Source organism: Lithobates pipiens, unplaced genomic scaffold, assembly GCF_037356315.1.
Source record: "Lithobates pipiens isolate NorthernLeopardFrog02 unplaced genomic scaffold, aLitPip1_a1.2 Scaffold_8, whole genome shotgun sequence".
NCBI classification, from domain to species: Eukaryota; Metazoa; Chordata; class Amphibia; order Anura; family Ranidae; genus Lithobates; species Lithobates pipiens.
In genome coordinates, this window is record NW_027507903.1 from 43,777,582 (window position 1) to 43,798,932 (window position 21,351).

Sequence of the window (21,351 nt, forward strand, 5' to 3'; positions counted from 1 at the left end):
AAGGAAAATACGCTTTGTGTGACCAAATCCAATAAAAATAAACAGTGATGAATTTTTAAAGAGGTCCAATAAAGATTTAACACCTAATATAACATACTGGTAGTAATTCAATTTCCACAGCAGGAAAATGTAACCATTTCCAAGTGTCACTTATTTTTAGCCATTTATAAGAGGTCAATGGAAAATGTGTGTATTATTTTATATTTTACTAGCAAAACTGTGCCTTTACACAGAATGGGCTGCATACAGAAGTGCGCATCACTGCAGTGATGGTGATGCGCATTGGTACAGTGGCGGTGAGTGCTGAGGCATGTGTCTGGGCAGTGGTGAGTGGAGTGGCGGCATGTGAGAGATGTGGTGAGAGTAGGGGGAGGGATGAGGGTCAGGTGCTGTGGTTGGTGCACAGGTGTAGTTCGGGGGGGAGGAAGATATCATGCCAGCATGTCAGTGACACACCCTCTGGGCTACTGGGCTTATACTATTCCATGAGCGAGAAACCCATGAAACCAATTCTGTGTTTTATATTCCACATGCTTACTCTATATGGTGATTGGCCTCATTCAAAGTCTCTCCAACCAAACTTTCTCTCTTTTTAAGTATTTGAAGGGATCTTCATCCTGTCCCTTACACCCATTACTTATTCCTATTATTCAGCTACGATATTATACCATATGGTTATTTCTTTCTTTATAGATCACCATTGCATTTGCCCCTGAAGAGCTGTTATATCCCAACGAAACGCGTTGGGTTAACATAGATGCGCGATGTCCATACAGATGATTTTATGCCCCTATATTGTTTTATTCTAGATTTTCCAACACCATCCAGCCCTTTCAGTGGCCCATGTTGTGCAAGACCTGTCTTTACCCCATGATATGCCAAGTACCATGGCGTCAATATTCATATGTGGTTTTTAGCATGCCCTGCGTTTATGCAATTTTGTGTATGCCTTTTTTGTGTCATTCAGTATGCTGTACATGATTTCACAAGGTATAATAAAATGTTCTTTGCCAAGACTGCTCTTTGGTATACATCTCTCATTCAAAGTCCCCAAAAAACTCACTCATTTTTGTTGGAACCCATAAAAGCAATACTGTGTTGCTTATTCCAAATAGTGATTGGCCTCATTCAAAGTCCTGCGGACCAAACTTTCTCTCTTTTTATAGTATTCCACGATCATATGAGCGCCTTTCTGTCCAGATAAATGCCCCCCCCTGCTACCACCGAGGAAGAGGAGCAAGCTCCTGTGAGATTGCTGGACCAGTTAAAAGACTGCAGGAAAAAGCTATGTATAGGGATTTGAAAATTTAATAGAAGTTTGTGTGGGGACAGGGGGGCTGGCTTTATTTTATTTTAAGATGGAATTCTGCTTTAATTTGTTTTTTTCCAGCATTTTTCACATGCTATGAGATGCATATTACCAAGGCCATAATAAGACATAATGTTGTCCATGACACACGGGAATGATAACGCCCTTTTCTAAATTTCCACCTCCTGAGCCAAGTGATTATTAGTAGAGGATGCTAAAATGCATCACTAGAGGCAATATGTGGTCTGCTTTATTCACAGATAACTATACAGGTCACAAAACAAGAGAAAAAAGAGATAGTTTCTTATTTTCTGAACTATAAAGAGTCTTCTGACTCCACTCTACATCCCCTGCACCCTCTTCACTGTACAGTTCTTTTACTGAGTGCAGCCCAAATGCCCAGAGATGGTCAGAAAAGGGAAATCAAAAAAGGTAAAAAGTTAAAGTTGTGCATTGCAGGCTTGGTGCTGCTCCTCTAAACAGGTGCCAGTAACTATAGCTCTGCAAAAAGCCACATAACTTCTAGAGAAGTATCTCAGACACAGACATACTTTATAAGGAATAATGACAATATATATTAGTAGCCAAAGAAAATTTAAGCTTACTTTTGCCTCTCTAGTCCAGCCTTTCTCAACCCTTTTACCCCAAATGAATCCTTTAAATAATGTTGAGTTCTCAGGGAACCTCAGATAAAATATGTTCATTGAGGGTCAGTGGAGGGAAGAGACAAGCTAAAAAGATCATTGATGTCATATTGATGGCTCTGCCAAGTGGTGTTGGACCCAGAACTATGCAGGCACCATCAAGTCCCACTTCAAGGAACCCCTACCAACCTCGGAGGAACCTTAGTTGAAAACGGCTTCTCGCGGTCCCTGTCCAGACCAATGTAAATACAGCTATACCCCACTTTTAAGTACACAATGGAGTTTATTCACTAAAGCTGGGAAGTGCAAAATCAGGCTCACTATTGCATAGAAACCAATGAGCTTCTAACCCCAGCTTGTTCAATTAAAGGGATTGTAAAGTGAATTATAATTTTTTTTTAAAATAACAAACATGTTATACTTACCTTCACTGTGCAGCTCGTTTTGCACAGAGTGGCCCCAAACCTGCACTTCTGGGGTCCCTCGGCGGTTGTCTCGGCTTTCTCCTGCAGGTGCTTCTCACGTTCATGCGAGGGAGCTCGCATGGTGAGAAGCATCTGCGGGCGCGCTCCCGTGATACAGCCGGTCGGCTATAGCCGCTCGCTGTATCACACGGCCCCGCTCCCCGGCGCTCCGCGTCAGTGGATGTGATTGACAGCAGCGCGAGCCAATGGCTGCGCTGCTTTCCATTCATTCACTCCAGCCAATCGGCGGCCAGGCTGAACGGTGGAAAGGACGTCGAGGGATAAGCGCGAGGGGGGGGCGCCGGGACTGTCAGATGTTTTTTCACCTTAATACATAGAATGCATTAAGGTGAAAAAACATTTACCTTTACAACCCCTTTAAGCTTTGGTAATAAAACCTGGAAGTTCATTGGTTTCTATGCAGAAGTGAGCGTGATTTTTCACTTTCCAGCTTTAGTAAATAAACCCCATTGTGTACTTAAAAGTGGGGTATGCCTGTATGCATATTCCAAACCTATGGGATCCCTGTGAAAGCTGGAAATCACTGTAGTAGTCGGCACTCCTACAGTGATCACTGCTGACACTGCGGTTCCATGCCAAGCAGCAACCCTGTTCCATAGTAACCACAGAGCGGAGCCTACACTGGTGCCATTTACAGAACACCTTGCATTTTTCTCAATGAATGCAAGATATTCTCTGATTGGACGAGGTGGAAATTGTGATAGTGCTTACCTGCCCCTCTGTCTTCTGGGCCCCCAAAGACAGTGGTAATCACTGTAGCGATGGTGACTATTACAATGATTTCCAGCTTCCATAGGGAGCCCACAGGTATGGAATTTACATAGTTATGTTGGTCCAAGCTGGACCAATGTAACTGCAATAAAATTCATACCTGGAATTCAGCTTTAACAAGGTGAGAACCTGATCCTCTTTTGCAAATGAGTAAACATGCAGCATCTGTAACACTCTCTAAACTCTGGTATTGCATACTTGTTTCAGATCAATGTCTCATTAAAGTGGTTGTAAAGGATGACAGTTTTTCACCTTCATGCAGAATTATTTTTTCAGTGTGCAGCTCCCCCCACAGCCCCCTTAATATGTACCCAAGCCCGATCCAGTGGAGGCTCTCCCGGGTCTCTCTCTCCTCATTGGGTGAGACATAGCAGTGAGGGACATTGGCTTCCGCTGCTGTCAATCACAGTCAGTAAGGAGGGAGCGAAGGTGCGGGGGACACAGAGAGCCGGCTCAGAAGCAGGCATACATGAGTACCTTCCTCTGGGGGCACTGGGCAAGGGGCAGGGGCCAGAAGCACCAGCAAGGGACCCGAGAAGAGGAGGATCGGGGCTGCTCTGTGCAAAACCATTACACAGGGCAGGTAAGTAGGATATATTTATTATATTAATGAGGAAAAAAATTAAACCTTTAGAACCACTTTAGGATCAGAATGGCACACCAATTAATAACAGTAAACCAATTAATAAATAAGTGAACAATGACAATACAGGTATTTCTATTCTTCCAGAGAGGTTAATGACTGGTTACTATGAGTGAGTACAATCTAACTGTCTAAATCAAGCCTGCAGTTTTCCGTAAGCAAATAGAAGTCAGTGCAATACAGAATTTTGATGGTGGCTGCAAATTTTTGTATAGGAGAACCATCATTACTAGGGATTGTGGCTCACTGCCAAGCTCTGCTTCAAACATTGCGAGTAGGCAGGTTCAAAGGAAAAAGGAGGCACAGATTCTCAGATATATAGGAGTTTAAATTCCTGTATTTATCTACAGTTCCCGTAGATAGTCACCAGTTTGGTATTTCATTTGAATTAAAACTGACCTGTAATCCCACGTGTAAAAATCACAGCGCAAAGCAGGAAACTCAGCATTACCCCCATGCTGTCCAGATACATGGTTCACTGAAGGGTCCAATTTGACCTGTAACACACAAAATAAATTGTTTAAAGCAAACTTTTTATATTTACTTATAGTCAGTATTATGATGTATCCGGTGAACCACCTGTGACCAGTTCTTCCTTAGATTAATTGAACATCTTAGACTTGCAGACACTATGGTAGACGCTGTAAAGTCCTGTAAGCTGTACAATGTCCATCTGTGCAAAAGCTTTTGTTATAATGTCACCGTCCTCATATGACAGGAAGAGCATGCTGCCAAACAGACTTGATCTGGCTTATACCCCACCTGACAAGCTTATCACAGACAATGACTAGCTATCAAGCATAAAAAGTCATGAACGTGACTAAATACAACAACGACAGTGGAAACTGTACCATATTCCTTCATGTTTTTACTGTGAGCAGTTGGCCAAATGCAATTTACTGTTTTACTAATTTTATTGCATTTAATTTTGCTTCAAAAGAAACAAAAATGATGGCTCTTGTCTGTCACAGCTGAGTCTCCTGCCTAATGCTGGGAGCTGTACCATTGTGCTCGGAGCTCCACTAGATTGGAGCCTTGGCTATATCAAGGTAACAGACACCCTTGTTAGATTTCAGTTCAAAAAAGTGTTTGAACAGAACACTGGATCACTATCCAAACAAGATCTGTTTCCATGCTAAGCTGACAACCCCGTGCAATAATCTGCTGAGATTTGGGCCATGTAGGGCTTCCTTAAGGGTTGGACTTCAAACCATTGAAATTATAATACATAGGGATTTTCTAGGCTACTGAAGCTCTTTTTAACAGTACCCATCCCCTACCTTGATAAAAAAAAAAAAAAGAAAAAGAGACAAGAAAGAGTTCTCTGAACCACATGTTAACATCAAGGTAGACCCCAGCAGGTTGGAGAATGAGGTCTCCCAATCCTCGAATACATGTCATTCTAATATGACATTTGTCATCTATAGCCTTCCTTGTTTATTTATTTTTTGTAAGCTGGTGCACAAAAAACAAAGTGAATAAGCATGTGAATACCCACAAAACTAGGCTGGGTCCCTTCCCAAACGAGAAAGAACTCCCTGACCTCCCCACAAGGGTGCAAGATTTCTGATGGGGGCAAGACACTCTGGTCCACCTAGCAAAGCCCTCTCCTAGTCAACCACCAAGTTCTAGGCTAGCAAAAAAAAAAAAAGAGAACGTTGGGACTTTAAATGAGGCGGTGACCGGGTAAGGTCAGTTGCCACCATCCCTATTTGAATAAAGCAAATAGGATGACTAGGCTAGGAGCTCTCCCAAAGAAGGACCTCGAAAGCCAATACTTTTCTTTTTAATTTTAGATATAGTAAAGAAGAATTAAAACCATGTCCTTTGCCATCTGTGTTCCGTTGTGGAGATTTCCCCTTCCATATACACAAGAAAGATAAAAGGAATCCAGTGTTGAGAGACAATGGGTGACGATTTGTATCCCAAGGTGGGGCTATCAGATCACTGAAAACTGTAGCTGAACTGTCTCTGAGAAAAGCCTGGAACCATGTCATCTGCATTGACATGCATGTGTGTGTCCATACAGGAAAAATAAAAATGGGAGTCCGGTCTGTCATCTCCATTATTATTTATAAGGTCAAACAAAGTACAAAATCTGTATATAATAGGAATTCAGCAACCAATCAAACTTCAGATATTTCTTAATCTGACTACACTAAACTGGAATTTAAATGCTATGGGGTAATTGTATAGTATTCACAATGCTTACTATATCCTATCTGGCATGTTTAGTATGTATTTCTAAATGCAAATTTACACATAAAAGAAGTTTACAGTATGAATTGCTGCATAAAACCTTAAAACAAGTGAAATGGAGCCTTTAGCTTGTCTGTTTTCTGTATATTTGGAAGAAATATCAGTCCATGGAATTCTAGCTAGTCGATGGTTACCTGCTGCTGCTCTAGCTTCTCACATTCCTCCTTCTTTGTGTGACCCCCTCAACTGGAGATCTGTTTGCTAAATTTACACTTTCAGGAATTTTCAGTGTTCTGGTTTCCAGATATGGCTTTCTTTGGTCACATAATCCATCTGAGCAAAATATTTATGCAGACCAGTAATAATTTTCTAGGTGGATTAGACCCAGCACTCAATCTTCTACCAGTCCAATAGTAATACGTTCATATCACCAAATACGTATCACCAGGTTAGCAAACATTAATGCCAGCTGGGTCAGTATAGTGCCGATGAGTTCTGCTAAAGCATTTACTAAATCCATCTGTGTATTCCCTGTTGGGTAGGATGCTTTATTCAGTCCGCCTTGGAAAGACGCCTGGCAGCAACCCCTGGATATATATTCGGATTCCTGGCAAGGCCAGTGCTGTCAAATTATTTCCAGCTGTAACATAGCAAAGACTCATCAGCACAGCTATATCCCAGCACAAAACACTGGTGCCTTTGCTTTCCACTAGGCTCTATGTGTAGCAGGGTCATTGCATATTGCATATATATATATATATATATATATATATATATATATATATATATATATATCTACGTGAGTGATTTTAAACTCATTGCAGCACTTTGGGGTTATGTGAAAGCCAATATTTTAAAGTAGTATTTTAAAGTACCCAAAGTATTGTTTTGTATCTCTTGATGACCATTCTTCTTTCTTTTTAAGTACAATGTAATTCCCATTTCTGTTCATCTGGTTTGACCATTACAAGACTGTGTAAAAATTGTTGCTGGTTTCCAATTGATTTTACATTACAGAGATGGTAGCAGTGTGTGAGAACTAAGGTTGGCAGGTTTGCACAGAAGGGTCGGGGTCATATTTGCAATAAGGCATTGATGGACTGTGGGCAGCAGGGTTATCCAGTATAGAAAGGGTCATATTTGACCTATGGCAGGGGTGTCAAACATAATTTCATTGTGGGCCACATCAGCATTGTGACTGTCCTCAAAAGGGCCGGTTGTAAGATTAGATGTTCAGCGCACCCCCTCCCCTTACATTAGAGATCAAGAACCACCCCACCATTAGAAGTTGAGTTCCCTACTCTTCCTACCATCACAGTGCACCCTCTTTCCTTATGCTGCTGCTGGGAAGAAGCTGGATGCATTTCTTGAAAGCAGAAAGTAGGGGTCTGGAGGAGGACCAGAGGAGCGCTGGAGCTCTCCTGCAGCTGCAGGAGAGGTGTGGGGGCCACATGAAATGGCCCGGAGGGCCAGATTCAGCCTGTGGGCTTTGTGTTTGACACCTATGGTGTTAGTGGACAGTGAGCATCAGGGTTATCCAGAACAGCCAGAGTTATCCTTGCCATAAGGCATTAGTGGATTGTGGGCAGAAGGGTCGGCCACAAGAGCCAGGGTCATATTTGCTATAGGACAGTGTTGGCGAACCTTGGCACCCCAGATGTTTTGGAACTACACTTTCCATGATGCTTATCTACACTGCAGAGCGCATGAGCATCATGGGAAATGTAGTTCCAAAACATCTGGGGTGCCAAGGTTCACCATCACTGCTATAGGGCATTAGTAGACTAAGCCCCCGTACACACAGACGGACATTCCGACAACAAAATCCATCTGATTTTTTCCGATGAATTTTGTCCTAAACTGGTGTTGCATACACACGGTTGGACAAAGATGTCGTTCACAGAACTACGTTGAGGCTAGTAGCCAATAGCTTTGGTCTCATAAGTTGACCTGAGCATGCGTGGCACTTTGTCCAATCAAAATCCTATACAAACGATCAGAAAAAGTCCAATTAGATTTTGTTGTCGGAAAATTTGAGGTCCTGCTCTCAAATTTTTTACATTGGAATTTCCGATTAAAAAAGTCCAATAGAGCCCACACACGATCGGATTTTCTGACAATATAATCGAATCAGACCTTTTTCTGTTGGAATTTCTGACCGTTTGTACAGGGCATAAGGAGAATAGGGTTAGCCAGAAGAGCCAAGGTAATTTTTACCATAAGTGGTCTATGACCATTACGGTTGGCCAGAAGAGTCTGTACGGCATTAGTGGACCGGGGGAAGCAGGGTTAGCCAGAAAGGACCAAAGCATAACATTTACATTTTTTTCTCTGGCAACCAGTGGATAATTGATGGTAATTCCCACCGATGGGGAAATGAGTTCAGGGGTTACTGAAAGAAGTCACAAGACTTAGCCCTCTCCTTTTTTCTGCAGCATATTGACTGGTGGTCTTCATATATCAGTGCCAGATTTGCATAGAACACTGGAAAAACACTGCCTTTAAGAATACTTTCTGAGTTTTATTTGTGTACTAATAATTATTAAAAATGAAATGGGGTGGAAGCTCTAGGAAAAAACAGTATAATTTATGTGTGTTTAATACAGCATAAGCACTAAATATGGCCCTGGTATGATCTTTTCATTTGCCTCTACAATGGTTGTTAAGTCAGGCAGTAAGTGGAATTATAGCAAGAATATTTTGCCAATATAGCTCTTAAAAGATTTAAGAAACAAATGAGCCAATAAGTGAACCAAGTATGCTTTTAGATGTGCTCTTTTAAACTCAAGAGTACAGGGCACACTGTACAACATACTGATTTATGGTACATTTAGGTGAACTGATTTCAATACAAGTTCATTACTGTTAAAGGGAGTTACTGAAATAACACTATTAGGTTTTTTTGCAATTATTTAAAAAAGCCTTTTCACTTTTTTGCTTTGAGTAATTGAAAACAGTTAAACATCGCAAAGCTTAGTAAAAAGAACATCTCCATTTAGAATTACTGTCATCAGTACACTGATAACTGTCTCCCTAGGTGCCCTGAGAAATTTCATGTATGCCTTAAAACACATCTGTATGTGACCCATGTCACAGTTTCACCTCACACAGTAGTATTTGGCAAAAGCATGTACATTTCCCGTCAAGGTCAATGATAACAACATATGGTGCATCTCCCAGGGATAAACTTGACTTTCTTAATAGCATTTCTGCACAGATAATTCAAAAAAAAAATTACAGCCTCTGCCATTTTTCATTTCAGCCTCATTCATAAAGGAATTTCCGTTAAAATGTATTAGAAAAGGTAAAGAAACACTTGTTACAGTTGCCCTTCGCTCCCCCCGCCATTGTTTCCCCAGGAAAATGATGGCTAGCAGTGAGAGGTGGAAAAAGCCTCTATCAGTCCTGCTCACATCCAGTCATATTCAATAACTTGCAAAGATTTCAGGTAGTGAGTGCTGGGATTTCGTAATGTAGTCAGTGAAGATTGGGTTCCCTTACTCAGAATGCTTACTGTATTTGTTATGTTCCGAGAGCTTAAGCAACATGCAGGGCCCAACGGCTAGTGGCTCTCGCTATTGCATATCAAAACTCATTAACTGCAACAGGCCCATACATTGGGAAAGCCTTACATGCACCTAACTACTAACACCTATAAGTTTAGGTAGAGAACCCTCTGTGTCACTATATAAATATAGGCTCTAAAGAAGCCCTAAATATGACCAAACTCCAAAGACATGCTGGTAGGTTAATTGGCTTCTGTCCAAAATTGGCCCTGGTATATGAATGTGAGTTGGGGACCTGGGATTGTGGGCTCCTTGAGGGTAGGATGCGATGTAGGTAGACATGCAGGTAGGTTAATTGGCTTCTGTCTAAAATTGGCCCTAGTATACAACTGGGGATCTTGGATTGTGGCTCCTTGAGGGTAGGGACCAATGTGAGTGTGCAATGTAAAGGGATAGGGACAATTGTAGACACTCACTCAGGTTGAACTGGATGGACTGATGTCTTTATTCAACCTTACTAACTATGTAACTATGTAACTATGTGTGAAGCGCTGCATACTAGACATGTGCGATTAGTTTCGTACGAATCTCAAATTCGTACGAATTTCCCTAAATTCGTACGTTCGGGAGGATCCGGAATACGAATTGCCATGCATCCGAATTTTGTACGAAATACGAACTTTTGTTTATGAATCTCCAGGAGGAAGTCAGCACAGCACAGGGATGGTGGGAGCCCCTCATCTAATGAAAATTTGTATTTCGGATAGGAATTTCTTCAATGGAATTTCATATTTCGGATAAAAACCAAACTTCCATCAGCATCGACTGTCATATTGAAGTATATTTTTGCCTTTAAATTCATTGTAAAGAACGTTCGTACAAGTTAACGAACCTAACGACAATTCGTATTTGTACGAATTGAAATTGAATTTCGGACACGAAATATAAAGTACGAATTAATTCTAATACGAACCGTAAGGGAACGGAACAAAACTACTTTATTGAGGGCACCCATGTCTACTGCATACATTTACAGCACAATATGGGTTCCTTAAATAAAAATAATGATATAATAGATGAGCATCTTTTTTTTATTTATCCAAAAATAGATGAGCATCTTAATGAGACACAATGTGCAAGGATAGGGACAATTGTAGACACACACCCACACTCACTCAGGTTGAACTGGATGGACTGGTGTCTTTATTCAACCTTACTAACTATGTGAAAACTGTCTGATGTTCACCAGAGCACCCCACAAGGAATGAAGGACTTTGGTGTGGATAGCTCCCAGATTGTGGCCCTCAGCAATTGGCCATGTTAGTACAAATCACCACAGTTGCTGCACATCACAAAATGATGCTACCTGTTGGCAGACAGTACTGCTGACAGACAAACTTGACCCATTCAAGTGAACGGGGGGCCCCAATCGCATTCGAAACACTGTTGTGGCGCACTATTCCCATTCAACAGCCCCCTTCAGTTGAAAGAAAACAGACATTCAGTATTGCTTCTGAATGCTTGACAGCTGCTGCTTTATCTCCTTCATACCTCTTTTCAGACTGTACAAATCTGTCATATATTGGAGAATTAAAGAACAAGTTACCTGAAGGGTTGAGCTTCACAAACCATATCCATTTCACAGGTCAGTTTGCTCATCTCCACTCAGGACAATAGAAACGTATTGCAGTCATGGCTGCAACATTTCCAACTGCATCAAATTTCTGAGTCAGTTACTGTAAACCTGTTACAAATCTTGGCAATTAAAATTCAGCATATGGTGACTAATGTCTAAGCACACGTGACCTTCAATAAGAAATGCATATCAACATGATCAGTAGATTCAGAGATATAGGCATCTAAATGAAAAGCAAACCTTGACTTTAGGGTTATGCTTGGTTCTGAAACCTCCCACCTATCAACCCTCCCGAATGCTCTTATAATGTGATTGCTAGCCCAATATAGCAACTTTAACTTCAACTATAATTATCTAATTATCTTTTGACATAATGTCTTTTTACTGAAGGCAACCTCTTATTTTTTTTTAATCATGCTTTGCCTAAATTGGCCAGATTTTTTTTATATGTTTACCTTTACCTTAAAGCTTATCACAGGGAGACATACTAGACCACCTTACCCAGATTTGTGGAAGGTCTGATCCTAAAACAGATTTGGGGACATTCATGGGTCTGAATCTGAAATCTGAGCTACCAAGAAAAACTTTCAGATGATTAAAATGTGCCAAAAGCCCCCTTTATTAGCCCTTCTAATCCTGCTGGTCACAATTCAAAGACCATACAGTGCATTTTGGCTTTTTTTTGTTTTGTTTTTAATTTCTCCCAAGTGAATTTGCACAAAAATTCCCTGGGACTGCAAGTCTCAAACCTGCAGGGTTTAAACCCATGGTAGTAGCAAACCTAATCCCTAATATGTTGATATTAGAACTTTATATCATGACTTAGTTATGGTGCACCAACCAAAAGGCTGAAACATGGTGACAATCTCTACAAGCTAGATCTGCATATTAATATGGAAAGTAATTTGTCACCGTCACTAATTGTATACATTGTCCTTATATGCAAATGAAGAAAAACAAACAAATTAATATAAATATGACCCTCACACATTATGCAAATTTATTTTGCTTACAGTTAAATTATTTACTCAGCTTTGTAATGCACATAGCGTGATTTATCATCCTTTCTGCAATAATTGTAGGGCACACGTGTCCTCAGCCGTTTATGCATTTCATCGCCCTCATGTGTAATAAAACAACAGCTAAACTCAAAGATACAGGTGAAAATGTCACCTCCATAAAAACAAAGCACACATTTCCAGTACATATCTGAACCATCAAGTTCTTACTCTTTGAATGTGAAATACATTAATCAAGTCAGCATCACAAGATCCTGGAGCTAAATTCTGGCATTGACAAGGTCCAATAAACTGCAAGAATGCAATAAAATAAACAGCCCAGTTGCGTTCTGTATACATTGAATAGACAAGTGAAAAAACACAGTGCCTTGTGGCATACACAAATCACAAACCTGTTCAGTGTTCTGCCTTACATGGGTGTTCAGAAAAAGCCCAGCATGAACCCACGTGGCACAAGTCAGGACAACATCACAGTGAACCTGGAAGGCTGAGATGCTAAATACGGGTTCCCAGAATCCTGCTCAGGGATCTTTATTCCAAAGCTTTAAATCTTGATAATTCCCATCTGTGACTGTACTGACTTTTCCCTGTGCCATCCACAGTGCTAGAAAACTGTTGTGCAGACAGCTCTTCTCCGTCTATAATTATTGTCATAGACATAGCCTATGATTTGAAAGTAACTCCTCCTGTATTCATCCTCATCCTCTTCATGGACCCATAAGTGCCATTCTGGAAAGCAAGCGCCCAAACTCATGACACCTAACAGGCCACAAACACCTTGCTGTATAAATCATCATGGTGAGTGAACACCTCAAATATGCAGGTCAACCACACGCTGAAATATGATATCAAATACAAGTAACACTCACTTGCTATTTAAAGTATCTGCGTGAACATGTAGAAAATTGCTTAGAGTCAGCTAATCTTTCCTGAGAATTCAAGAGAATGTACACAACAAATACCTTTCAAAAACATAAAATAAGTATAAAGAAAAGTTGAGTTACTGTCCACAATGGCCGTTAATATTTATCCAAATATGAAAATAAAAGGAGTCTGAACTAGTTTTTGTAAACTTTCATTTCACTAGGCCTTACTCTTGCAGAATAGCAGTCAAAAAGGCCAAGACAAATAACTCTGTAATGTATAAATGCTTGGGGTAATAAGACGTGTAGCACACTTTCCTTACATTGTTGACCCTTGACGCTAGGGAACCCAAATTGTCTGTGGGGTGTAATTATTCCAGATGATATGTATACTCTTGTTATCCCTCCTGCTGGTGGTGCTGCCCTACCTGCCCTCTTCTTTCCCTCCCTCTTCCCCCATTTTTTCTTATTTCACCTTTCCTCTTTTTTTCTTTCTCAATGCCTTCACTTCTCTTATCATATGGTTCATCCCGTATGCCCCTCCACATTGCCTTGGGTTTTATGGCGGGCTATTGCTTTGCAAACTATTTCGTCTCTTGAAGTCTGTTGAGCTATACTTTTGTCTCACGATGGGTTAATGTTGTACCTAAGTTGAATACTCTAGACCATGGGTTTTCAAACTATGGCCCTCCAGTTGTTAAGGAACTACAATTCCCATCATGCCTAGTTATGTCTGTGAATGTCAGAGTTTTACAATGCTTCATGGGATGTGTAATTTTGCAACAGCTGGAGGGCCATAGTTTGAGGATCCCTGCTCTAAACCAGTGGTCTCCAAACTGCGGCCCTTTGTTAGCCTTTATCCTTCTTCCTTCCCCCTGGGGCACTATTCCTTCCAATGATATCAGCCACTATTCCTCCCACTGACACCAACAGTAAAACATTATTCTTGCAATAATGACGGGGCACTGTTCTTCCCAATAATATCAATGATGGGGCACTGTTCTTCCAACTAATATCAATGATGGGACACTGTTCTTCCCACTAATATCAACGATGGGGTACTATTCCTCCCACTGATACCAATGATGGAGTACTATTCCTCCTCCTACTGACCACCAGCCCCGAGGCCAAATTTATTCTTGCTGATGCTGTACCCAGGACATTTTCTACCCCCACTGGCCACCCTAAAGTCTGAAGGACAGTAAACCGTCCCTTTGTTTGAAAATTTTGGAGACTCTTGCTCTAAGAACCCAACTTATGGTAGTATTTTAGTGGATGGTATTACCTTTTTGAATTCCTACGTGGATGGTTATGTCTTTGTATCTTGTGTATTTCTCTGTTGTTCTTCTTATTGTAATTGTGAAGACTTTCTATAAATAAAGAATACATAAAAAAAAGAATAAGACATGTAACTTTATTAGAACAAAGTTTGACTGCACATGAACTTAACTCATGATGAGTGTGTTGGATTAGAATCTGCAGTCTTTTTAGTGTTTAGTGCTATCATTCTCAACCAGGGTTTCTGCAGATGTTGCTACGGGTTCCTTGAACTGTGATTGATTGTTTTCCCACCTACTGGTGTTTGCATAGCACCAGGGTCATCGCCACTTGGCAAAGCCAACTGCATGACACCAATGATCTCTTTAGCTATCTATAAGGGTTATTTATATTATTATTATTATACAGGATTTATATAGCACCAACAGTTTGTGCAGTGTTTTACAACATGAGGGCAGACAGTACACTTACAATACAAATCAATACAGGAGAGATCAGAAGGCCCTGCTCCTTAGAACTAAGGGTTGCATTCTTTACACTGTCCTGCCTGAGAGATATACAGGAAAGCAGTGGGGGGTTTACATTCTATATCGGCCATTCTTAACCAGGGTTCCATGAAACCACAGGTTATCTCGAGAGGCTTCTGGGGGTTCCTGGAGTTTTGGCTAATCGATCACCAATGTAAGGGGCATGTTTTCCCAATGACCCCTTATAAACTGGTTTCATTAAGTGCTCCCTGAAACCTGATATTTTATTTATGGGTTCCTCTGGGATAGAAGGGTTGAGGAAGGCTGATATTCTTTTATGGGTTCCTCTGGGATAGAAGGGTTGAGGAAGGCTGATATTCTTTTATGGGTTACTCTGGGATAGAAGGGTTGAGGAAGGCTGATATTCTTTTATGGATTCCTCTGGGATAGAAGGGTTGAGGAAGGCTGATATTCTTTTATGGGTTCCTCTGGGATAGAAGGGTTGAGGAAGGCTGATATTCTTTTATGGGTTCCTCTGGGATAGAAGGGTTGAGGAAGGCTTGGTTATTGCATATGTATGTGAATGAGTCTATACTCTTTACAAAATAAACTAATAAGGATGGTTTATACATTTTGTAAAGCAATGTACTGATGAAGAAGCATACAAGAAACATATGAGGGCTGTGCATTTAGAAGTACTGTACAATGGCTGTGCTAAACACATTACAACCTCTATGTTTCTTATCCATTCACATCCAGAATTAACTTTTCATATGTATAATTAGCAACTAGAACACCATCATTATTGAATACAATCCAAAGACAATGCAGGTAGGTTAATTGGCTTCTGGCTTCTGTCCAAAATTGGCCCTAGTATATGAATGGGGACCTTGGGCTCCTTGAGGATAGGGATGTGGGTGTAGCAAGGTACAGGGAAAGGGACAATTGTAGACACTCACTCAGGTTGAACTGGATGGACTGGTGTCTTTATTCAACCTAACTAACTATGAAACTATGAAACTATGATATGATGTGAAATTCTCTTTGAATCCTATGTCCTTAGAGAGCACCTAGGAAGATGGGGCAAAGTACTACATATACCTTGTCTCCCTGGGGAACAATGCATTAAAAATTTGAAGCAAGACTTCTTCAATTGCACAATAAAAAAAATATGCAAACTGTTCAAATAAATACAAAGGACACACTGATTATGTAAAAGAAAAATAATTTACCCTCCATGATCTGTGCTTTGGTAATAAATCAACATGTTAGTAAAATCATATTGTAAAACAAGCATCCTACAGCAAACAAGCACAGAACTACGTCACAGATGTACTCTAATCTATGTTATAAAAGACCCAATGGCCACTGGCTCAGTTACATAGCAGGTGCAGGTCTCACACTTGGCTCTGGACAAATCATGTTCACCAATAACAGACACATTTAACTTACACAAAGAGAAACATATTTATTAGCTCGACAATATACACACATAAGACAGTATAAAAAGGATTAAGTCTTGTCTATAGATCGTCACATTTTCATTGGCCCAGAAGATAAATAGGGTAATACTACACAGTCTCTGCTTGTGGAGCAATAAGGCACCACTTTATTTTTTTAGTTCTACGGTTTTGGGGCATCTGTATTCAGTTAGCATCAGTGGCAGGTAAAGGTGTATTGACGCAACCCTTCTCTCTGCACTGTTGTTAATAATTTTAATCCAAGATGGCGTGGTCAGTCCTTTATATCCCACCATGGCAAAACTGCCTGCAAGAAAGAATCAAAATGGTTACGATTTACCATAAATATCTAGTGTACATGTGCCAAAAAACGTGGTTGACTTGAAAATACCTTTCGTATGCAGGGCTATTGGCTTTGCGGAACCAAGTTTGATGAAAGCAGACATTTCAGAAACAGATGGGGCATCCACGATGTCTCTTGAGCAAATAAGAACTACAGACCTAGGAAACAAAATCGTGCATTGAAATTTCAACAATTGAGAACGGCATGGCCAGTCTTGTCTCTAAAGACATGCTGGTAGGTAAATCAGATCCTGTTTAAATTGGCCCTAGTATGTGAGTTAGGGACCTTAGAGTGTAAGCTCCTTGAGGGTAGGGACTGATGTGAATGTACAATGTATATGTAAAGCACTGCGTAAATTGACGGAGCTATATAAGTAACTGAAATAAAAATAATAAAATAAATATGCAGTGTTAATTTCATAATTTCACTAAAACGAAAACAATTGCAGATGACTAAAATATGACTAAAACGAAAATGGCATTTTTGTCAAAAAACTATGACTGAAACTAAATTGAAATTTGACGGCACAATTAACACTGCACTACCACATAAGAATAAGTAGGGACCATCTATTATGCTGCTGAAAGAAAAGAAATATTTAGAAAAAGGTTTTTCTTATTTATTTATTTTTCTTAATATTTTTTGTTGGTAATATATTCAGGTAATATGTGCAATGGCATTACAGCCAATAGAGTTTACAGTTTTTTGGGGTTTTCTTTATTCTAAAGTTGGACTTCTGTTTGTCAAAAAGCAATATTTTTATTTGTTTAAAAAATCTTGGTTTTATTTTTTTTTAAAGAAGTTATATATCACAACAGATAAATCTGTGCCTGTAATGGATGTTCAAACCTAAATACAGTGGAACCTTGGATTATGAGCATAATCCAATCCAGGAGAATGCTTGTAATCCAAAGCACTCGGATATCAAATCGAGTTTCCCCATAGAAGTCAATGGAAACAAAGATAATTCGTTCTGCGTTAACTTCTATTGCATGCAATACAGCATGTGGCCAGGTGTGGGGGGGGGGGGGGGGGCGCCGAAGAGCCTCGGAAATACTCGGGGAGAGCTCAGCTGAACTCGGAAACCCTCGGAAAGGCTAACGGAGTGTTTCCCAGTGATTCTGAGTATTTCTGAACGGCTCCGAACCGAGTGTCACCAGCGTCCTCGCTCCTCTGGCCAAATACGGTACTGCACACCCCATTAGCTTGAATTCTGCTTGTTTTGTGAGACAACACTCACAAACCGAGCCAGATTTTTTTTTTAAATTTGCTCATCTTTCAAAACACTCGTTAACCACATTACTCGTTAACCAAGGTTCCACTGTACCATAAAAAATAACATATTCGATTTTTACTCCCGGAGTATATAATGAATTTAGCAAATCCAAAGAAATTCTTAAATAATGCATTACTCTCCATGCACACTAGCGTTTTATTCAGCCTCCTAGAAGCTGTTAAAAAAATAGAGTTGTAGAGTTCCTTGGAGCATTTTTCCAGCAGAGATGCTCCTAAACGCTGTTAAATGCTCCTCTAAATGCTAGTAATGGCCTTTTTCTTTTCCTTTTTTTTTAAAGGAACTGCAAAAATGTTAATATAATGCTAACGTCCCAAAATGCTACTACAAAAAGCTATTACCAGTGTTTTTTATCCAGTATTTCTTCCAGTGTTTTTTTTTTACTTAAAAAGTGCGAGTGTGCATGGAGCCTCACAATTTAACTAAACCCATTAATTAGATTGTAGTCAACTAAAATGTATTTGAGATTTTAGTTGACTAAAATACGACTAAAACTAAAACAATTCAGATGACTAAAATACCACTAAAACTAAAATGGCATTTTAGTCAAAAGACTATGATTATAAAACAAAATCGAAATTTGATTTCAAAATTAACACTGGTCATATGAGAACTTAAATCTGTCAAACAACGAAGGGTCCATTAATGCTTAGAAACTTTGTTGTGGACCTAAGCCCGCCATGACTTTTTACCTTGAACTGGTTCAATGTTCACATTAAAAAGTTGGTTCCCTTTTGTTTGAAGGAAGTGGAAACCATTGCTCATCATCCATTTCAGATATTTTTCAAGCTTACATGACATACTTACACTGCATGTAAAAGTATGTAATTAGTCATTGTGCCCAGATCATGTACCCTAAAGCAGTGGTCATCAACCCAGGGCCCCCTCAGGGCCCACTAACAGGCCAGGTTTTATGTATTACCTTGGGGAGATGCAGACTAGAATACTGCAATCACTGAGCAGCAAATGATATCACCTGTCATGTATTTCAGTTACCTTGCAAACCTGGCCTGTTAGTGGGCCCTGAGGACAGGGTTGATGACCACTGCTCTAAAGCATTTACATATTCTGTATTGATAATTAGACATTTGCATTCAAATATGTCTCTTATATCCACCTGGAATTCAGTTTTAAAGATACATTTCAAGAATGGTATTTTTTACATAGTTGCATTGGTCCAACTTAGACCTGGCCAATACCCCCTGGAATGCATCAGGCAGCGGCCAGCCTTATGCATTCTGAACATGGGCAATTCAAAGAATTTCTTTGCATTTTCTAAATGAATGCAATGTGTTCTTAGATTGGATGAAGTGGGGCATCACTGCCACACTCTCCACCTCGTCCAATCAAAGAATGCTTTGGAAAAGCAAAGCATTCTGTGAATGGCGCCTGTACTGAGCCTCCTGTATTCACAATGCATAAGGCCAGCCACTAAGAACAGGACCCAGAAGCAAATGATAATGATGTCCATTTAAGTGATGTCCAGCTTCCAGAGCCATCAGCCATGAGTATATACATACAGTGAGGGAAAAAGTATTTGATTCCCTGCTGATTGTGTACGTTTGCCCAATGACAAAGACATTTTCACTGCTGGATGTAGCATATGGGACCCCTTTAAGACTGGAAAATCATTTTGAAAGTTAAAAGTACAGAAGGTCTCTACAGACCACGTGGTGCTAGTTGTATTATCATTGGCATCTCTGTGGTCTCTTCTTACCTTTGTTTCATGGAGGTTTGAATGTATATGGACATTGCTTTAGTTGTGCCCAACTCATTGATCATTTCAAAATGCCTCTTGCTGACAACTGTCCCCGAACAGGCATCCAGCACCAGGAAGAAGAGTCCTCGCCTCTTAAACTGAAACATTTCCTCATCAACCTAAAGACAGAAACCAGGATCAGTTGAGGAGTTAACAAAATCTGAGTATATTTACCTGACATTTGCAATCAACCATACCCTAATTTTCGCAAATAACAACTTATGTGGGATGGGAGAGTTTTTTATTTCAGTTCTCATGTGCAAGAATGTGGAGATTAGCCAAAAAAGTACAGCTCGTCTTTCATAGTTTACTGACACCAGCATTATATTATGGCACCATAACATATATTGTGAAATTCCTAAAATCAGGATTTTTGGCTTGTGTGTCTATGTACACGGGCACCTACTAGCAGGTGTTTACAAATAGATAATGCTTTCTTATTAACCCCTTCCAGCCTCAGCATCCCTTTTAACAGGGTCTTTAGGCTTGTGGGTGGGAAGGAACAGCTCGTGCAATATTAACTCAGTGTGTCAAGTTTGACAGGTGGCGCCGCTTATCAAACTCACCCATTAAATTCAATAGGACCCCACTACAACCTCATGCCAAACATGGCTTTGGCAATTGCAGCTTGGTAGTTCTAAGTAAAATCCCCATTGGGATAGAAAGAAGGTGGTAAAGTCTACCGCCAATGTAAAAGAAGAAAGTCTATTGTCACTTAAAAATAATAGCTTCACTTTAAATGTGATGCGAGGTTCAGCAAGTAAAGAATTTCCTAAAGAGAACCGGTCACAGTGGTTATTATCCTTCACTGCTGAAGTTCTCATTTAGTACAGGAGGTTGACATCAGTGGATTCCTGGAAGCTGTGTGCATTCCAGGACAAAGCAGATCCGAGCAGCATCCTGTCCATTCCTGGTCATAAATTTGGGAATTGGTCAAAAGTAGCCCCAGCTCTGCATGGAAGCTTTGTGAGCTGCAGGTTACAGCAGGTGTGACAGGCTCCTTTAAGTCTTGGAAGATATGAGAAATGTGTGTTTGATGGCGTTCAGTACAAATCATAATTCAGACTCCGTCCTGCTAAGTGATTTTATTATTTATTATGACACAGTAGGAGTTCAACACAAACCAACAGTCTTTTATTTAGAGCTTACAGAACATTCAGTCTTACCTTAATGAAAGCAGACTTCATTTTTGTGAGCACATCTTCTCTGCGGAGGGACTGGATATGTATCTTAGTATATTTAACAGATGGAGTGCTAGATATTGCAACCTGCCAGGGCATTAATAACAGGCATGTTAAATAAATATTAGATAATTATATCAGGTCCATAAAGGATGATAAATTGCAAATCACGAACAAGCACACTGTATGTAATTGAACAAAGAGTAAAGGGCAAAGCACAGGAAAATAATCAGTGTTCAATTTTCACTGATCTTACTACAGAACCTGAAATTTGGATGCTTTAGGTTAGTGTATTGTCTTACAATAACTACATTTGGTACAAGTTGTCCTTTAAGGGATTTCCCCACCTGCCTGAGTGCAGGCCCATCTGGTTCAATACTTATTTTTTTTTGATTTTTGGTTCGATCCTGCACACATTTGCAGGATATATTCTATAGTTAGAGTATTTATTAAAGATGACCAGTTTAAGTATGTAAGCATCTTGGACCAATGTA

General features: G+C 40.1%; 2 protein-coding genes across 6 annotated transcripts in view; both read right to left on the reverse strand.

The window, feature by feature from the left end:
• CEMIP (cell migration inducing hyaluronidase 1) overlaps positions 1 to 21,351 on the reverse strand; it is a 190,407-nt gene that overhangs the window by 88,821 nt on the left and 80,235 nt on the right. For 2 of the 3 annotated variants that reach the window (XM_077468315.1, XM_077468313.1), the window contains exons 2-3: positions 14,361 to 14,445; positions 4,252 to 4,349 (exon numbers count right to left, since the gene is read on the reverse strand). In XM_077468315.1, the coding sequence (XP_077324441.1) occupies positions 4,252 to 4,324 (73 nt within the window). In that variant the 5' untranslated portion in view covers positions 4,325 to 4,349; positions 14,361 to 14,445. Of the gene's footprint in view, positions 1 to 4,251; positions 4,350 to 12,604; positions 12,997 to 14,360; positions 14,446 to 21,351 lie in introns of those variants that run through there. The other variant, XM_077468314.1, reaches the window with a different exon arrangement.
• Positions 16,263 to 21,351, reverse strand: part of LOC143960042 (cell surface hyaluronidase CEMIP2-like) — a 164,330-nt gene continuing 159,241 nt past the window's right edge. For all 3 annotated transcript variants that reach the window (XM_077468311.1, XM_077468310.1, XM_077468312.1), the window contains exons 22-25: positions 20,843 to 20,944; positions 19,635 to 19,795; positions 16,672 to 16,781; positions 16,263 to 16,587 (exon numbers count right to left, since the gene is read on the reverse strand). In XM_077468311.1, the coding sequence (XP_077324437.1) occupies positions 16,430 to 16,587; positions 16,672 to 16,781; positions 19,635 to 19,795; positions 20,843 to 20,944 (531 nt within the window). In that variant the 3' untranslated portion in view covers positions 16,263 to 16,429. The remainder of the gene's footprint in view (positions 16,588 to 16,671; positions 16,782 to 19,634; positions 19,796 to 20,842; positions 20,945 to 21,351) is intronic.